The following is a 20,121-nucleotide window of genomic DNA, read 5'->3' as shown; positions in this document are numbered from 1 at the left end:
AAGGAAATACTTGTTTTTGTATTGTTATTATAATATCTTTTAATATTTTAAAGTTTTATTCTTTTGAAAATATAATCAATAATTATTAATTCAAAAATCCGATTTTTTTTTCTTCAACAATAGAACAGAAATAATTAAGCTTTAAGCCAATCAAAATAAGTATGGAAACAATTCTTTGGTTTATAATGCTTTTAAGCAATTTTTTCGCAACATTGCTTGCTGTCTATTTCTACCTTCTTCACGAAGACTTCAAAAACGAAAAAATAACTGCCTATAATTTGACTCAAATATTATCTAAATACATTCCAATTGAAATCATATTTTAATTATTAGTAACTACTTTAAGTTTTATACATAGAAGTTATTTGCTTTTTATTTTCTTAATTCCTTTGGCAATATTTAATGCAACAACATTAATACGAAGGAGCTATAAAATGTATGGGTTTACTGCTTCTGAATACCGCTACTAATCCAAACAACTGCAAAATTAAATGAAATACAAATCTTTAATTTATTTAATATTATGTCTCTCTATAGGATTTAAATTTTCTCAGGCGTTTGCAAGAATGGCCATCTACAGAATCAATTTTTTACTTAAAAACATTGATGGATGACTATTTAACAACAAATAGTAATAAAGAGCTTGCAAACTTAAAAAAAAATCTGCAAGAATGTTCTATTTCAATCAATAATTTTATGTAATTATTATCAGCTACAAAATAGCAGGTATTAATTTATAATCAAAATAGTCAGTCTTAAATCTTAATATATCTAGAGTAAAAAAATTTTAAAGATAATAAAATATTTAAGCAATTATGACTATTAAATACTACTACTATAATAATAATAATAATAGCAATATAACTATCTATCTATATTTTATATTTATTTTCTATTGGTATCTATCTATCTATAATACATGTTAAAATTAAATTAATAGCTTCTTAACAATCATTTAAAGCCAATTTAATAGAGAAGAAATATCTATTTATTTTTAATATTAAACAGATGATATTTTAATATAATAAATCATTTACAATTTTTAACAAGCCTTTTATTTAGTTCTAATCTTACTTGTTAAAATAGAGTCTAAAAATAAAACCATAATATTAATATTTTATATAATAAAAACATTTGGTTAGTTTATTTTTGTTTAATTGATTGACTGTTTTTGATGCTTTTATTTTATATAAGATTTAAAAATTTTTGGCAACTTACTATTTACTGGTAGGAAACTAATAAATGCAAAATGTAGTATCAGACAGACATTAATTAATTGATGATAAGTATTTATCATAGTAAAAAAACTTTATGTTGGTCGAATATTGATATATTTTTTTAATTTCTTGGGTAAGCAAGAAAGATAGATAGATATTAGAAATGAAAATATGCTTGCTTTTTTTCTTATTGTTCTGATAAAAAAATATTATTTGAAATAAAATGATGCATGCATGAGCTATTGGTTTTGTTCATTTTACAATAAAATTGCTTATTATTGAATAAAGGTTTATATACTAATGTAATTAAATATATTAGCATAACAAACAAAAGAAAAGAAAAAATTTATATTAAATATTATTTTTAAATAAGATAAAACACAAATAAATAAAAAGCCAGAAGAAAGAAAAAAAGTATAAAAGAACTTATTAAGATATAGTAAAAGATAATACAGTTTTTGATAAAAAAGTTAATAAAATGCATCCAAATTAAGAGCAAGAAAAGTATGGAATGCAAGCAAATCGCATGAACCCAACTGCTGGAAACATGGTAGACTAAAGCAAACAGGATATTATGTATCAGAATAATTTTAATGGAGGAAATAATCCTAATGAAATGAACTATTATAGGAATAATTAGCTTCAATAGCAGAATTTTATTGAAAATAGTAATTTAAATTTTGAATTAATTGAATATCAGTTTTAACTAAATGATCTATATTCCATTGCACTCAATTATCTTTTGCAAAAAATATTTAATTAAATTCTTTTTCATTTGATGGAGTATTAATCATTATACTTATTTTATTTTACTAATATTAATCAACTAAATTTATTAACAGATAATAACATGTATGCTGCAAATAACATAAATATGGTTAAAAATTAAATGTTGAATTAACAGTAGGTAATGCCGCCTTAGGGTTAATATATCTAAGACCCAAACGCTTAGGTTATTCATTAGTAGTAATAATATGATGATTAAAATTATTATCCTATGAATGGAGTGAATACTTAACAAAACTAGTAGCATCAGTTTGTGAATATGCAAGGTGATATGCAAAATCAATAAATATTGAAATAGGGAAATGACTTTTAATAAATTTAATATATGATGGGTGGTGGAGAAGGTGTATAAATAGATCATCAATATACTATGTACAATTAACTCTAAAATCATTAGTTTGACTAAAATTATGGTATGAACAACGATTTAAAGCCTGCTACTGTCAATTCTTAATATCCTTAAATAGGGAATCCAAACTATTAGTCAGCCTAGTTTTACTAGAAGCAGTAGCATTTAAATACTTTATAGGAATAAAACCAAAAATAGAATAATTAAGAAGTAAAACTCAAACAACAACCAAATAGCGACACCGAAGATCCCTATTTTAACTCTATATTCATATTCTAGAATAGGTTTGATGTTCCCAAGAAATATTAGCTTCTTGTCCCTATAGGTAAATGCTTAAGCTTAACAAATAATATATAAATAGATAGTTGTTTGTTTATATTATTAATTCATCTTTAAAAAAATAAAAAATATTTCTTTATGTAATTTAAAAGGCATAGGAGGTTATGGAGTTGTTGCTAAAGCATTTGATTAAGAGAAATAAGATTTTGTTGCTATAAAAAAAATATTTAAGGTATTTATTTTTTTATTTAGCTTTTTATGCAGTCAGCAAAACAAATAAGAGATCAAACAAAACTATTCATAAATTTACTTAAATGATTTTATATTAAAATGTTATTCATTTAAAATAAATAGCCTTTCTTGAATCCATTAGAGACAAAAAGAATTTTGAGAGAAATTAAAATATTAAAAGCTTTAGAGCATGATAACATTATTAGTATTAGAGATGTTTTATCACCTGTTCCTAAAGAAAAATTAGAAGATATTTATATTATTTCTTAACTTATGGATACTGATTTACATTAAATTATTGCTTCAGACTAAATTCTTAGTGAAGATCACATATAATTTTTTATTTATTAATTGCTATGCGGTCTTAAAGTATTTTAAATTCATTAATTTATTAGTATGTTAACTAAATTTATTATTTCTTAAAGTACATTCATTCAGCAGGAGTATTCCATAGAGATTTAAAACCAGGCAATCTATTAGTAAACTCAGACTGTGTGTTGAAGGTAAGTTTAGCTCAAATCAATATTTAGGTTAATTTAGATATATTTTTATATAAATAGATATGTGATTTTGGTCTTGCAAGAACTGTTGATACAAAGGTTAATGTCTTGGTAATTTTATAGAAGTTTATTTATTTTTTTACTAAAAATTTTTCAATTTTTAGGTTCTAATGACAGAATATGTAGCTACGAGATGGTATAGAGCGCCTGAATTGCTTTTATCTTGGAATAAGTACACAACTGCTATAGATATGTGGGCTGTTGGTTGCATTTTTAGCGAATTATACATGAGAAAGCCTTTGTTGCCAGGAGAAAGTTACTTAAATTAGCTCATTTTAACTCTTAATTTAACAGGTACTCCATCTAAAGAAGATTTAGAAAATATACAAAGTGATAGAGCCAAATAATTCATTATAAGTTTAGGAAATAAAGCTCCAAAAGATCTTTCTAAATTAATACCAAATGCCTCACCCTAGGCAATTGATCTTATTAGCAAAATGATAGTCTTTAATCCAGTAACTTTGAATTTGCAATAAAAGCTCCCATACAATTTTATTAAAAATTATATTAGGATAAAAGAATAAGTGCAGAAGAAGCTCTTAAACATCCCTTCTTTGAAGGTATTCGTGAATCAGAATTTGAAGTAGAAGCAAAAGTTAAATTTGATTTTGATTTTGAAAGAGAAGATATTACATTAGATGAATTGAAAGATGCAATTTATCAAGAAATGTTAAAGTTCCACCCAACTTTTGATGAAAATAACAAGGAAACATACCACATCCCTATTAAAAGAGATTCCGATTTATTTACACTTGATTATGATGGTTCTAAAATATATATAGGTAATAAAAATAATAATTGTAAAATTTATTTAATTTTACCTCATTTTTAAAATAGATTATAAGCTAGGATAGAATGATTAGCCATAATAGGTAGTTTAAAATATCTAATAAATTAATGAAAAGATGGTTAAAGATATAATAGGAGTAGATGGAAATGGTAAAATGATTTAGGACTAGCAATTCATATAGATGCCTTATTATAATAACACTATTTTTTCACCTTCATAAGTGGAATAGCAAAATTATTAGCACTATTAACAATAGTAGCAATAGCTATATTAGTAGAATTATAACGTATAATAACAGTAGCACTAAACCGATACATAAAATATTGAATACTAGCAACAATAGTAATAACCACATTTACAGCACTAGGCTGTGTTTAACCATGAAGGTGGTAATTAATATATGGATATTTAGCAGTAATAATAATAATAATAGTAATAGTAGTAATATATGATGAATCAACATTATGTAGATTATAATAACAATAATCAAGTTTTTATCAATCAGCAATAAGAAATTGATCAAAATGATACATAAATGAGAGAAGAATGAAATGTGTATTAGTTAGCATGAACTAATTTATTCATAATACTAACTCTGGATTGTTAAATTTTTAGCATTGCTATCCTCATCTCACTTTCAATAAATTTACTTTTCTCTCAGCTATAAATAAAATGATAAAATAAAATAAATTCCTTTTTCAATTAACCTAAATTATTTTAAATACTAAAATGATGGTAAACCAGATTTTTAAGTGTTAAAAAAAAACAATAAAAAATTTTTTTCTAATGATAAATAATTAAGTCAGATAAAACTATTCAGCTAAGCTTTAACTCTTGCTATAATTAGTATACCAAACATAATAAAAAATAGGCTTTTCTTGTTATTTAGCAATTAAGCTCAAAAAACTCTAAAAATCTACATACATATCTACCTATCTATCTATTTATCTATGAAGAATAACTCAATATTATTTTAATTATTAATAAATAATCTTTGTAATTTTCATTTTCATTCATTTTCTGTATAAAAAATTCTCATAATTATCCAATTAGAAACTAAATTATAATTAATTATTTAGCTTTTTAAAATATTAATTTTTGTAACATAGGTTAAAATTTACTTTTTTATTTTGGGAAATAATACTTTTTAAAAAATTCCTAGTGCAAAAATCAAATATGAAAAGAACTAGAAAAAGAGGAAAGCAAAGAATGAGTGAGTGAGTTAGTAGTTTATTATAAAAAATTTTTATAAATTTAAATAATGCTTTTATGTAAACAAAAGGAATAATGTGAGTAAAAGCTAAAGAAATATCAAAATATTTTCTATTAAAAAACTATCTTTACAAAATAAATACTTTCTCTTAAATTATTAATTTGTCACTTTAAACCATTATTTATAACTATTTATGAAGTGTATATTTAATTACTCAATTTATGCCATTAATTAGAAAAAACAATACTCAATTGTAAATAAATTTTGCATAAATTGTATATCTATCTATATTTTACTAAATTTTTTAATAAAAAATTTTTTTAATAACCTTTCTTTTAACTTTCTACTTATATCAAAAATTAATTAATTAAGAGCAAAAAATACTTATATACTAATGCATGAAGTAAGGTATAGCTTAATATAAAATGGACTAAATTGATTTTCGTAAGAACTCTTTTCAGTAAAATATGAACCAAGAATGTAATATTTAATAGTTTGAGTAATTCCATCAAAAGCTAAAATAAGATCAATAAGGGTAAGATGATTTCAATAGCTAATAAGGCATTATAAATTAAAAGTAGAGATAAATGTTTTTGAGGTAGCAAAGTCTGAATCCATTCTAAGAAAATTCAATCTATTCTGTTTAAGATTAATTTAAGAAAACTTTTTTTAGAAAATGTAGAACTATTTCTAAATATCCTTCTGTTATTTCTCAGTAAAGAAGTAGTAGTTCAAATACAAGTTAAATTTATAACTAAAATAAAGAATAATCCCAAAAAATAAAATTCAGTCATGGATAAGATATTGACTTAGACTCTATTTTTAATGAGAACAGGAAAGAGAAAATAAGTAGAATTGCTAATAAACCTGAATTTTTTAGTGAAAATGAATGGAAAAATATACCTGATGATTTTGAAGAAGAATATTACAACAGTAATGGTGGCAATTAACCAATTAAAAATAATATCTTAGCTTCACGATTACAGAGTAGTGCTAGATAATAAGGAAATAATAATTCTTTAAAAAGTTCATTTTAGCAATATAATAATAGGAATTCTTAAAATATTTTAAATGCTAATTTAGTTAATGATTCAACATAATAAATACAGTTGAGATATCAAAATATTATAAATGATAATTATCGAGATAAAGATAAAAATGACGACAAAAGTATTTATTAACAATAATAATTAAATAACTCATGCATCTAATTTATAAAGGAAATTAAATAAAGAAGCAAGTCTGAAGATACAAAAAAAGTAAAAGTGACTTATACAAATAATGTTACAGAAAACTTAAATTAATTATATAAATACTAGAAAAATATGCCAGAAATATTTAAAAACTAGAAAATAAATTCTATTTTTTCTAGTAAATATGAATAGAAAACAAATAATATCAAAACTAAAAATTTCATTTCAAAAAGTCTTTAGGATATTGGTAAATAAAAAATTATTTAAAATAATTAAAATGAAAGGTTTAAAACCGAGCCTCATTTGTAAATTCTAGAAAATATAAATTCTTAAGAACAAAAAAATAATATAAAAATAGTGAATAGATAAAATGCAACAAATAAAGACAAAGATGAATAAAGCTAAGGCATTAGCTTATTTGAAAAAATAAATATTATTAGAAGATGGATTTTTCTTACATTTGAAGATCCTTCATATAGTTTTTTTTCTAAAATGATATGCTTTTTTTTATAAATCACTATTGCTTTGAGTTGTTTAATTTTTATATTAAATACTGTTTATCTTACTAGTGATACTGAATAAAATTTGACTGATGGAATAAATTTTAATTCGAACTCTGATTCTACTGATTCAAGCAACTTATCTTCTTAATCTACTAACGATATTAGCTAATCTGTTATCAATTATGCTATTTTTTCTATTTATGCTGAGTTTATTGTTTCAATTATATTTACTATTGACTTATTTTTAAGATTAGTTTGTTGTAGCTCTTTTGGCATTCCAGTTAAAGCTTATCTAAAATAACCAGTGAATTTAATTGATTTAATATCTATCATCCCATTTTATATTGTGTTAATCTTCTAACAAACTCAAGTCAAGTAACTTTACATTCTAAGAATAGTGCGTTTGCTTAGAATAATTCGTGTTTTTAAACTTTCTAAATATATAAAGGGATTTTCCATTTTATACAAAGCATTGCAAAGATCCTATAAATAACTAATTTTTGTTTTGAATTTAATATTAATTATTGCACTTTTTGCATCCACTTTGATATATTACTTAGAAAATCACTTAACAAATAGCAGTTTATAACTTAGTGATATTGATCAAAGCTTAAAAATAGAATCTATACCTCAGTCATTTTGGTTTACACTTGCAACTATGTCAACTGTTGGTTATGGTGATAAAATACCAAACACAATACTTGGAAAATTAGTAGCTATGTGTATAGCTTTTGTGGGTAATGCTCTTATGATTGGACTTCCAATCGCTATCATTAGCTATGACTTTTAAGTTATATATAAAGAATAAAAAGAAATGGAGAGATTTAAAAGTATCAAAAATAAAAGCATTGAGTAAATTAAAAAGCTTTAAAATTCAGCACATGCTTCTTTTAAAAAATTTTATTCTGCATAGATGACGTAAGAAAATGATAATAAAGAAAAGTCAACAAATGAATAAATTCAAATCAATTAATCTTTTGAAATCAGTCCTTAAAATAATTAAAATGTCAAATATAAAAACAGAAATTAATAAAATGATATTATTTAAAACTCAAATTTTAATTAAGCTCTAAATGGTAGTTTTTTAATTGATGAAATGGTAAATTAAAAGCCAGAGTAGATATTTAATGTCAATAAATAATAATAAAATTATTAGTAAAATAAAAATGATATATAAAATTATTAAAATTCGCAAGGAACCATATAAAAATAAAATATTTAAAATTTTCAAAATACATTTTTGTAAAGTAAAAAGGGTGAAAAGAGCATAAATAACTAAAATTAAACTGATAGCTAATATAGAATAGGTGATAAGTAAAAGATACATTTTAAAAGAACTGTATCGTAGTTTGATGGTTAAGAATAAGAAAATATCTAAAAAACTGAATAAAATGATGAGTATGAGGCATAAATTATTTATATGGCTAACAGGCTAAAATAAATTTCGAAAACTAATAAAGCAATTAGAGAACTTACATTTTAAATTTCTAAAATGTCTTATGTTGTGACTCTAGATATAGCGAAATTATACCAAACTTTTTCTCAAGAAAAGTAATTAAATTAAATTAATAATTATTCTAATTTTATTTATTTGTTATTTTAAAATAGAAAATTGTAAACAAACAACTAAAAAGAGAGAAGTGATATAGCTTATATGGCATAGAAATGTGAAAGCACTAAGAATTCACTGTTAAAATAACGTTTCAATTCAATAATTGCTTTTTAAAAAAGTGTAAATAACAATCTATCAACTAAGATTAGCTTAAATTAGTTTATGTAGCTGAATTAGGCCAGCTTCTCTAAAAAGGGTACCCTAACCCTTAATAGCAACTCCTAAGTATTTCAAGAAAATAGAAATCCAAAATCTGCTAAATATTTTAATAGCTAGAAACTATCTTAAAATTAAAATTAAGTTAATTAAAAATTTATATCTGAAAGCATTCCAAGGAGCTAACATTATTACTAAAAAGAAAAGAATTTTGAATCTTCTAACTTCAAATAATCATTCCAAGAAATAAATGATATAAATGCAATTAAATAAAATCTTATGAACTAATCTAACTCTTAAAAAAATAGAAGTAAATCTGAATTTTACAGAAGATTTTCAGAAGTCAACATTCAAAATAAATTTAGTCAATAAAGTAATTAATTTATTTTGTTTTCAAAAATTATAATTATTTTATCTTTTTATTTTAATAGAAGCTATTTATAAGCTAGATGAAGCAGAAGAGCTTAGCGAAAAAAATAACTAGTGTTAATTTTCTGATTGCTAATCTGAAAATTTTGCTGATGATGAATTGCTAGAAGAAGAATATGGATAAGTCAAATTATAAAATAAATATATTTAAAATTTACACTTTATTAAATAATTGTCTTAGTAGTCTAAGTCTAAGTCTAAAGAATTTAAACATAAAAAAAATATATAAAATGAATAAAATATTTCAAATTTAAATTAAAACACAAGTTTGATATATAGCAATTCTAAAAAAAGTAAAAATTCTACAAAATAAGATTCGTAAGTTAAATAGAGCTAGAACTCTGAATTTAATGTTGAAGCCTCTATAATTAATAATGCCTAAAATATATAAAAATAATTTAATAATGAATTAAATTCATCAAATTTAAACTGTGTGAATAAATAAGAAAGCTTACTAAATAAAAATTATTTGAATAAATTTAATAAAAAATATGATTAAATGAAAAATTATTTACAAAAAATTGATGTTTTTGAGGATAATAATCTGACAGATTAGGTCAGTAAAGTTTCTCATAAAATTTCTAAAAAAATAGAAGATGATTCATTAAATGATGTACAAATAGATAAAATGAATATCAAGAAAATTCCTAGTCAATAACAAATTCATTTTAGAAACAATTTAAATGAAAATGAAAATCCATAAAATTTAGGTTAAGTAGAGTAGAGACTTTATGTCTAGCAAGGAGATAATAATTAGTTATCTTAATAAAAGAATAGAAAAGCCTCACAACTTTAAAATATAATCCAAGATTTATTGCTAAATGTGAGTTTAGATATTCAAGAATAAGAAGAATAAAAGTCAGTTCATATTAAGTCTATTAGAAATATTGAAAATCAATAATAATTTAAGAATTTCATTAAGGGTGATTTTAGTAAAGAACTATATTATAAACTCCCTCAAAGCTAATTTTAATGAAACAAAAATTAAAAAGCATTAAGTGTATATTTTTAGATTTATTTTTTAAAAATCAATAATTTATTCACTTTAAAGCGTATTCAAAAAATAAAATCAGTAAATTTTTTTAGATTTATAATAACATTTAAAAAATTATTATTAAAATTAATTAATTGATTTATATTATTCATATATTTGGTCAATCCCTCGTTTTAATCACAAAGATCATTTTTTAGTTTCATGCTTAGGCTATACTACCTTTGCATAGTCAAAAAATAATTATTATTGTGAAAGAATATTATTTATTTTTAAAAAGTTTACTCAATTTTAATAAATAAAAAAGAAAAATTAATACTGAATGTAAATTCTCATAATTAACTAACAAAAAAATAAAATTAAATAATTATTTAATTATTTTACCATTTTTTAAAATAATTGGAATTATTTGGGGGGTTTTTTAACGGAAGAGGGTTTACAATTATAAATTTTAACTTTAATCTATTTATTTAATTTTATTTATTTTTTATTGTTAAAAGTAAAAATTTTCAATAATTAAAAATAAACCAGAATTTGATCATCATTTTTCTAGAAGATAAGTTAAAAGCAGATTGCTTTTTTCTAATTAAAATTGATAAGAATAAACCTGAATTTGAAAATAAATAAGTAAACAAAAATGATTACAAATATAGATAAATAAATGATCAAACAATAAATATTTTAGTATTTTCTACTTATTTCTTTTATAAAGCTTCTATTGTACTGTTAAACATTACAGGAGGACCACAAATGTATATCTTATCAAAGCTTTCATTATTAATTTCACTTGTTATTAAATCTTAAAAGCCTCTAAATTTCAACTTTTCTACATTCTCAGGCATTTAACCTTTAGAAACCTTAAGAACTAATTTAAAGAGGTTATTTTGAGTTTGTTTACTTAATTAGTTAAGGAATAAAACCCATTCTTTACCTACAAAATCATCAAGACTCAAAAAGGCACAATATACTGTAAATTAGCATCCTTCAAAATATTTATTATAATTTACATTGAAAGGATCTAATTCTTTTGCATGATCAGGTACACTCTACTAAATTTGTTTCTTAAGTAAGAAGTCAAATAAATCAAGGAATGGTAGTATACCTGTTCCTGCGGTCATAATGCAGAATTTTTTATTTTATGTAAGTTCACTGAAGCCTAAACCATTTCCAAGAGGACCATAAATTTGATAACTAATTTAAGAGTTTTGTTCATGAATTGTTTTAGAGAGGGCTCCAGAAAAGTTATACTTTTTAATGATAAATGGCAGTGTTTAAGAGTATTTGCTTAAAGTCTTAACATCTATCATGTCAGTATTTTTCATTTCTAGTTTGTTTTTGGCAAAATTAACTAGTTGTTGTCTAAGATTTACATTTTCATCAGTCATGCAGTTCAATTAAGTATAAAGTCTACTTTTGTTGGAGTTTTAAGTTTTTATCAAAAAGTGTCTACCGATCCAATTCACTCCTTATAAAACGTTTTTGATTACCAAGTCATTTGCCTAAAATTCAAATTAAGAAGTGGTCTCTGATATCTGTGTTTTTTTGATTAACTATATTTGTTAAAATAATATTAATTTATTAATTAATTACACAAAAATTGTTAAGTTTTTAAACTAAAATAAATCCTCCACACAAATAATTTTTAAATAATTACTTTGTAATTGTTAAAGAGTTTCAGCTTATTATTATTGTTTTCTGCTTCATTTGATTCTTTTTGGTTAGCTAATGCTAGAATGTTAGATTCACCATAATTTAAATCGCCTATCTTATTTTTTTTTAATAAATTAAAAGCTGAGGAAGAATGGGCATAAGGTTAGAAGTTATGTCCTTCCAAAGGTAGTGCACCGAGCATATATCTTCCGACTTCTTTTCCTATAACTTCTTTAATAATAAATTATCCTCCAGGATGAACAAGATCAGATATGTCATAAATTCCTTGATTGTAAATAACCCATTTTAAATTTGGTAAAGCAGCTATTATTTATGAAATTTCTCTTTTCTCTACATTGAGCATTCTCAAGAGTTCTTAATGATCAGGATTTTCATTAAGAATAGTGTTATCAAATGATTTATTGGTGTCAAATATTTAGTTTGAGGTTTTGTACTTGTAAAATCTTGAAAATAATTCGCAAAAGAAAAGAAAGACTATTGAAATTACAGTTATTATTATACCCTAGTTATAGTTGTAAGTTATAGAAGTAGGGCTATTTAAATCTGTTCCAATCAAAATATTAGCCTTTGCTAATGCGTAGATGATAATACCAGAAACTAAATGGAATTTTTTAATAGTATTGACATGCTTGTTTGTTCCTTCTATACCTATCTTTAGTAAAATACCTCCTAAATGCTATAAAATGATCAAGGCCATGATTACGCATCCTATTATAAAATGATTTTTAACATTACTATCAAGATTACTGACATCACCAAGCTTGTAATCATTTCCATTTATTACTATTGCTTCTAAGACAATGGTAGAAACATTGATTATGAAAAAGATCATTGCGTGAACTAAAATGTGATGCTTCCATGCTTTTAGGTAACGTCCAACAAAAATACCTATATCAGCTCCTATACCCCATCCATAAAACAACCAAACTTTATGAACATTTAGTGCAACTTCTCCTACTCCAATATTAATGGCAGTAGCCTAAACAGTTCCTAAATTATTATCTAGTTTTCCTGAAAACGAATAATAGTCATCATGCTAAACAAAACTTGTTGATGAACTCCATGCAACACAAAAGCTGTAACTTTTTCCTTATACTAAAACAGTATCTTGGCTATCTCCAGTACTTAAAGCACGCTTAGCCTTCATCTTAAAACTACTTGAAGTAATTTGTGACCCTAATAAAGTCCAGTCTTACTGAGTATCAGTTGATGGTGTTACTTCTCCGGATGAATATACATCTGATACGGCCTAAGCAAGTTTATTTTTAGTTAAAATTATATAAATAATCAAAATAAATTAATTACAGGTTGCCCACCTTAATTAGCAAAAAAGATAACCATATCTGTATTAGACATAGTAGCTCCGAATCCCACTCCAATCCAACCTTGTTATTTAGTAGACTCTATCATCATAATTAAATCTGTGCCTTATATTTAGTAGTCTAAAGTTAACCCATTAGTTAACATCATAGATGAACTTAATGGTGAGAGGTCATTAGCCTATAAAATTCTTTATTCATTATTTTGAGTAGAAATTGTTAGGCCAAAGCTTAAAAATAAGCAAAATAAAACGCAAGTTGTTTTTATCATTTATTTATGATTAATATTATTACAAATTTTTTTTTTTTAATTTATTATTTCAACTACTACCTATCAAATTTTTTTTAATTTTAAAGAAAAAAAAACATAATTATTAGTGAAGAGTAAAATTAAAAATTGCTACTTATTTTAAGTTATTTAAATCAGAGCAATGAAAATCAATAAAAAGTACAATTTATTTATTTGTGTTAGCTTCTGTGAATTACATTTTCAATAAATAAATAAAATAGCTCTTAAATTTGGAAAAGTTTTATCTAACATTTTAACTAAATAATAAGTAACTTTGTGTGTGTGCCACTCTTTTTATTTCTTATTTACATTTCCTTTAAAACAAATTTTTTTTATTACAGATAATTACAATAGCTCTATGCACATGCTATTTTTCATATAACTTTCTAGCAACGTAAGACTTTTTAATAGAGAAATTTTTAATTAATTACTTAGACCAACTAATAGATGATTATTCTTCATAAATTCTCCTAAATTAACAAAACCGTCAAATTTTATTATCTTAGATATTTAGACTAAATTTTTACCCTTATATTTCATCAAATTCTATGTAGAAGAGAATGGGCTGGTCCTCATAATTTAGTATAAATTTAATTTTTAAAATTTAATCTTAACAAATATAAATTGAGAAATATTTTGATTGCAAATCCAATTTACTGAAAAATTTATCCTAAAATTGCAAATTTGCGTTTTAATTTGTAAAATAGCCTGAAATTAATTTGTTTAGATTAATTATGCCTATCTTTCAAGAGGAGATTTAGATTTAAATAATTTAGAAATAGACTGAAATTTATTTAAAAAACAATAAACTTTTATTAGTGTTTTATAAATTATCTTACAACAAAAAAATCCTTCCAGAATCATTTATTTGCTAATTTTGTTTAAATACGATTAAATAAAAATTAATTTCTTTCCAGAATAATAGCTTTGATCTGGTAATTATTAATATCTTTATCTACAAAAATTAATTGTCATCAAAATATAAGAAGATAGAGACAATAAATATTCTACTTAGATAATAACTTTGTATTTCATGAATTTTAGAAACGAAACAGAAATTATTTAAAAGATAAAAATAAATAATGACTTTAATCAATATTAATAGATTTTTATATAATATTAAAATCTATTATTTAATAAAAATAAAAAATTGGAGAAAAAGTTTTTAATAAAAATGAAAAAATTTCTTACAATCAAATTGAAGGAAAATATGTTTAGTTACTTCTTAAGAAAATGAAAAATACTTTGTTTAATTAATTATTGGAAATAATATTTCATTCAATAATAAATATTTAAATACTTAAAAAGAGATTTTATTAAAAACATTGTTGTGTAACAAAAAAATAAACTATTTTTGATACAAATTTAATAAAAACTATATTAAACAATCAAGTCAAATTTAACAAAATGTATTTTTAAAAGATAACACAAACATGAATGAACTTGATACCTAGGGCTATTATGTAGATTTTTTGAATATTTAATTAACTTTATTCTTTTTTTTTAATTTTTAAATATTATAAAGATATTAATCTATTTATATAATTTATTTAGACATTACATTTTTTGAAAATTTATTTTTTCAAAAAATTTAGTTACCTCAAAATGATTTTTTTTTATTGTACAGTATGAATAATTAATTAATGATTTTACTATTAAGATATTTTGAAAATGTAAAAATAAATGAAATATAAAGAGTATTAAATAATTTAAACATTGTTAATTATTATTTAGAGAGTTAGTTAATGGTTTCAAATGATTTTATTTTCAAATTTTTGTTAAAAAATACAAATTTCTTCAAAGAATTAATCTCAGCTTTTTAGATTATATTTTCTAGTTTAATAATTTAAATTATTTACCAAAGAATTATTTTATCAAACTACAAAAATTTTATTTTTTTCTACTTTATTTTATTCTAAAGATTCCATTGCTTTATTGTACATGATTGGAGGGCCGCAAATGAATATTTTATCATAGCTATCACTTTTAATTTCACTCAATATTAATTCTTAAAAATTATTTTATTTTAATTTCTCAATACCTTCAGGGATAGTACCTTTAGATAACTTAAGTACGAACCTGAACAGATTATTATTTGATAGCTTACTTAACTAATTAAGGTAAACAATCCATTCTCTGCCAATAAAATCATCAATTTGATAGAATGCAGCATATACGGTAAATTTACAGTCTTAGAAATATTAATCATAACTAATATTGAAAGGATCTAATTCTTTTGCACGATCAGGAACTGTCTGCTAAATTTATTTCTTTAATAAAAAATCAAATAAATCTAGGAAAGGCAAGATTCCTGTTCCACCACATAAAATGCATATTTCTTAGTTTTTTGTAAGCTCACTAAATCCCAAACCATTACCAAGAGGACCATATATTTAATAATCAATTGAAGTGTTTTTCTCATGTATTTTTTTTGATAAGGCTCCAGAAAAATTATACTTTTTAATTATAAATGGTAAAGACTATGAAAATTGACTAACATTTCTTATTTCTATATTATCAGTATTTTTTTTTTCAATATAATTTTAAGTATAATTAATCAGTTGCTGCCTAAAATTTATATTTTCCTCAGTCATGCAATTCAATTAAGTATATAGTCTACTCTTACTTGAGTCTTATGTCTTTATCATGTAGTGTCTTCCAATCCAATCCACACCATGTAAAATGTTTTTCACTTATAAGTCATTTGCCTAAAAGTCAAACTTATAAATATTCTCACATAATTGTATCCTTTTAACCATCTAATTAAGTATTAAATAATAGATTATTATGATAATTAATTTTTATTGTTTTTTAATTTCAATTAATTTGAAGCAGCTAAATAAATAGAAATCAAATATTTAATTTAATAAAACATTTTTTGATTACCTTGAAAAGATTATAAAACTACACTTTTAGCTTCTAAGCAGGTTTTTGAGGTTCATTTTCTTAATTAACTACTTGCAGCATATTTGATTCTTCATATTTTAGACTGCCTATCTTATTTTCTTTTAGCAATTTAATAGCTGCAAAAGAGTGATTATGAGGCTTAAAATTATATCCCTCCAAAGGAAATGCACCAATCATATATCTTCCAATTTCTTTTCCTATAATCTCATTTATAATGAACTATCCTCCTGGATGTACGAAATTTGATATGTCATAGACTCCCTAGTTATAGATAACCCATTTCAAGTTGGGTAGAGCTGCTTTTATTTATGATATTTCTCTTTTCTCATCATTGAGCATCCTCATTAACTCTTAATGTTCAAGATTCTCAAAAGAAGATTATTAAGTTAAATAAGAATTTCTTGAATTATGAATTTATTTCAAACTTTTATAGTTGTATAATCTTGAAAATAATTCACATAAGAAAAGACAAACGATAGAGATTACGGAAATTATAACTCCTTAGCTATATGTATAATTTGCTTACGTTATATTATTGATATCAGTTCCAATTAATAAATTAGTCTTTGCTAGTAAATAAATTATGATTCCAGATACTAAATGAAATTTTTTCATAGTATTTACATGCTTATTTGTTCCCTCTATACCAAATTTTAGTAAAATTCCTCCTACGTGTTGTAAAATAATCAAGGCCATGATTACACATCCAATTATAAAATGATTTTTAACATTTTTATCGAGATTATCAACATTTTTAAGCTTGTAATCGTTACCATTTATGACCAAGGCTTCAAGGATTATAGTAGAAATGTTAATGATAAAGAATAATATAGAATGAACTAAAGTATGATGCTTCCAAGCTTTGAGATAACGCCCAAAAAAAATGGCAATATCTGCTCCTATTCCCCATGCATAAAATAACCAAATTTTATGGATATTAAGTGTATCTTTAGGTACTCCAACAGATATTTCAGAGGCTTATTTGTTCCCTTAAGAGTTAGTTAATGTTATAGAATAGGAATAATAACTATCATGATAACCAAAAGTTTAAGAAGAAGACCATGCAATACAAAAATTATATGTTTGTCCTTATTGTAAAATAATATCATTATTAGTATCACCAGTATTTAAAGCACGTTTAGCCTTCATTTAAAAACTGTTTGAAGTTATTGAGGAGCCTAGCAAAGTCCAATCTTGCTAAGTATCAAAGGGCGGTCTTACTGTATTAGTAGAATAAGCATCTTGAACAGCCTATAAATTGTTATTAAAAATTTATTACTCCAATTTTAAGTAAATAAAATAAAATTACAGGTTAACCATTCATATTTGCAAAAAAAATGGCCATATCTGTGTTTGTCATAGTAGCACCAAATCCTAATCCTATCCAGCCTTATGGTTTTGTAGATTCAATCATAAAAACTATATCTGTTCCTTAAATTTCAAAATTAAGAGTTATTCCATTAGTCAATGATAGAGAAGAGCTAAGTGGTGTAAGGTCATTTTAATTTTATTAAAAAACCCTTTATTCTTCAAATTAAGATGTTAAAACAAAACCCAAACTGATTATGAATAACAAAGTATTCTGAATGTGTTTCCTCATTTTATAAAAAAATAATTTCTAAATATTTTTAAAAATTTTTAATTTTTTATTAGAACTTATGTGGTATTTAAATAAACTTGAAACTCTAGAACAATTTATCTATAAATAGACTAACAATGATATTTATGTTCAATGATTTTTTATTTAGTTTTCTTTAAAACTTCTAAGAAAAAACTAAAAATTGGAAAAATTCAATTTTAAAATAAGAGCTTTATATTATTATACTTGGTTTTTACCCGATAAACATCTTTGTTTTATATTTAAAAAATTTCTAATTATTTTTATTACATCTTTATTTCACTCTAAAACCTTCTAGTCTTTTTCTATCAAAGGAAATTAATACTATTTCCTATTAACTTAATTACTCAATTTTTCTTTAAAATTTCTATTTTCAATAGTACCTTTAATACTGTTCTAAATAGAAAATTTTTAAAAAAATACTCCAGTAAAATGTAAATTGCACAATTACTAAAGAATTTGAGTAAATTTACAAATAATTTTCAAATAAACTTATCTCTAATGATCAAATAATTTATAAATTCCCTTCTTTAGCCAAAATAATATTCACTTAAAATTATAAATAACTGATATTTTTAAACTCTTTAAGATATTTAAAATCCTAAAAAAGTAATAGAAAGTATTTTTTATACAATTAGATTTTTATCAATTTAATTTATATAAATTTTAATAGACCATCATTTTTTCTTATAAATTCTATTATGTAGTTTAAATTTTGATAATTATATTACGATGCATAAAGTAATCATAATTTAAGTAATCATTAAATGATTAAATGGTTATAAATAGTAGCTCATATTTGATGAAGCAAATACGAGCTATCTATCTATTTTATAATTATTTTAATATAGTACAACTTGCTATTATGGTTGAAAACAACTAAAAATATTATTTTAATTTAAAGAATATATTAACATTAAAGTATGTTTTTCTTATTAAATTTTCTGAGTTTAAATGCGAGCATATTATTTTTAGTTTGAAAACTACATCATATAAGAATTGGCATATTATTTTTTTTTTATTTAATTACAATAATCTTAACAAAAATACAATTTTTTAAAGATATTTGATACCATTAATTGCATTTTGTTATATCAAAAGTTTGAAAATAGTTACAAAACATTAAAATATCTATTTCTTATTTTAAATAATAATGTTGAGTGATATTTGATAAAGTTACTATAAAATACAAAGAAATATTGCAAAAAAATAAAGTAACAAATTGATAAATTGATGAATGTTAGAGAAATTAATATTTAATTTTAATTAAGTCTACATTTTTAATTTAAACTTTTCATCTATTTTTATAATCAAAAAATGATATCTTCATATAATGTCTGTCATTTTTTTATCTGCTTATCTTAAAAAATATAATTTAGTAACTAAAAAGTCGTTATTTTTAAGTAAAATTATATTTCCTACTTCATTATTTTATCAAAGTTTTATAAATTTCATTCATAATTAGATATTCCTAGGTAAATTAATTTTCAAAGATAAATTTCAATAGAAAAAATATCTTAATTTGTTTTCTTTTAAAGTTAGCCAAAAAGGTATAATAAAAATAACAAAAATGTAAGTATAATAGGAGTAAAAGTAGATTAATAAGTAATAACTAGACGTCTATCGTGGTGCCTTTTTAGGTTTAAAAACAGCTAACTTAGTAGACCCAGATGATATTGAAAAATATGATTAGGTTAGCTATAATGCTCTTAAAGCTTAAGGTTTGGTGATGTGTTTCTCATTATTTTGGACTAGAATTTATGAAATTGGTAATTTTAAAATGCCAGTAAAATCTCGCTATGTATTTTATGGTTTAGGTATAGCAATTCCTTCTTTTATGCATGCTTTCTATGTATCTAAAAAAGTTAATGAAGCTTTAATAAGCTTTGATCGTAAATATACACCTAAATACTATGAATAATATATTAATAGTGTCACTAAATGATGATAATCTAAATAAATATCTAAACGCATCTTAGTTTCATAACATGAAATTTTAGGATAAAGT

General features: G+C 22.8%; 5 protein-coding genes across 5 annotated transcripts; 3 read left to right on the top strand and 2 right to left on the bottom strand. All coding sequences in view use genetic code 6, as the record gives it.

The window, feature by feature from the left end:
- Window positions 1–1,447: 1,447 nt before the first annotated feature.
- Window positions 1,448–4,762, top strand: TTHERM_00689900 (cyclin-dependent kinase-like Serine/Threonine kinase family protein; the record flags this gene model as incomplete). Its single annotated transcript, XM_001026993.2, has 10 exons — window positions 1,448–1,631; window positions 1,688–1,885; window positions 2,060–2,677; window positions 2,784–2,863; window positions 2,986–3,231; window positions 3,288–3,365; window positions 3,423–3,473; window positions 3,527–3,877; window positions 3,934–4,204; window positions 4,260–4,762. 10 exons carry the CDS (start codon window positions 1,448–1,450, stop codon window positions 4,760–4,762), a joined length of 2,580 nt encoding a protein of 859 aa, XP_001026993.2.
- A 1,061-nt stretch (window positions 4,763–5,823) lies between these two features.
- On the top strand, window positions 5,824–10,294 carry TTHERM_00689890 (cation channel family protein; the record flags this gene model as incomplete). Its single annotated transcript, XM_001026992.2, has 3 exons — window positions 5,824–8,672; window positions 8,730–9,262; window positions 9,321–10,294. 3 exons carry the CDS (start codon window positions 5,824–5,826, stop codon window positions 10,292–10,294), a joined length of 4,356 nt encoding a protein of 1,451 aa, XP_001026992.2.
- A 680-nt stretch (window positions 10,295–10,974) lies between these two features.
- TTHERM_00689880 (DOMON domain protein) lies at window positions 10,975–13,570 on the bottom strand (the record flags this gene model as incomplete). The annotated part of the gene is made up of 3 exons (XM_001026991.4): window positions 10,975–11,859; window positions 11,964–13,229; window positions 13,286–13,570. 3 exons carry the CDS (start codon window positions 13,568–13,570, stop codon window positions 10,975–10,977), a joined length of 2,436 nt encoding a protein of 811 aa, XP_001026991.3.
- A 1,753-nt stretch (window positions 13,571–15,323) lies between these two features.
- TTHERM_00689870 (DOMON domain protein) lies at window positions 15,324–18,118 on the bottom strand. Its single transcript, XM_001026990.2, has 3 exons — window positions 17,805–18,118; window positions 16,475–17,746; window positions 15,324–16,347 (listed from the first exon to the last, which is right to left on the bottom strand). The coding sequence occupies exons 1-3, from the start codon at window positions 18,093–18,095 to the stop codon at window positions 15,463–15,465; spliced, it is 2,448 nt and encodes an 815-aa protein (XP_001026990.2). The 5' UTR covers window positions 18,096–18,118; the 3' UTR covers window positions 15,324–15,462.
- A 1,565-nt stretch (window positions 18,119–19,683) lies between these two features.
- Window positions 19,684–20,058, top strand: TTHERM_00689860 (transmembrane protein, putative; the record flags this gene model as incomplete). The annotated part of the gene is made up of 1 exon (XM_001026989.1): window positions 19,684–20,058. The coding sequence occupies one exon, from the start codon at window positions 19,684–19,686 to the stop codon at window positions 20,056–20,058; it is 375 nt and encodes a 124-aa protein (XP_001026989.1).
- Window positions 20,059–20,121: the final 63 nt, after the last annotated feature.

The sequence above is a fragment of the Tetrahymena thermophila genome (genome assembly GCF_000189635.1).
Source record: "Tetrahymena thermophila SB210 genomic scaffold scf_8253915, whole genome shotgun sequence".
Classification (NCBI taxonomy): domain Eukaryota; phylum Ciliophora; class Oligohymenophorea; order Hymenostomatida; family Tetrahymenidae; genus Tetrahymena; species Tetrahymena thermophila.
The sequence above is the reverse complement of the archived record's forward strand: the minus strand, read 5'-3'. Positions and strand labels throughout refer to the sequence as shown.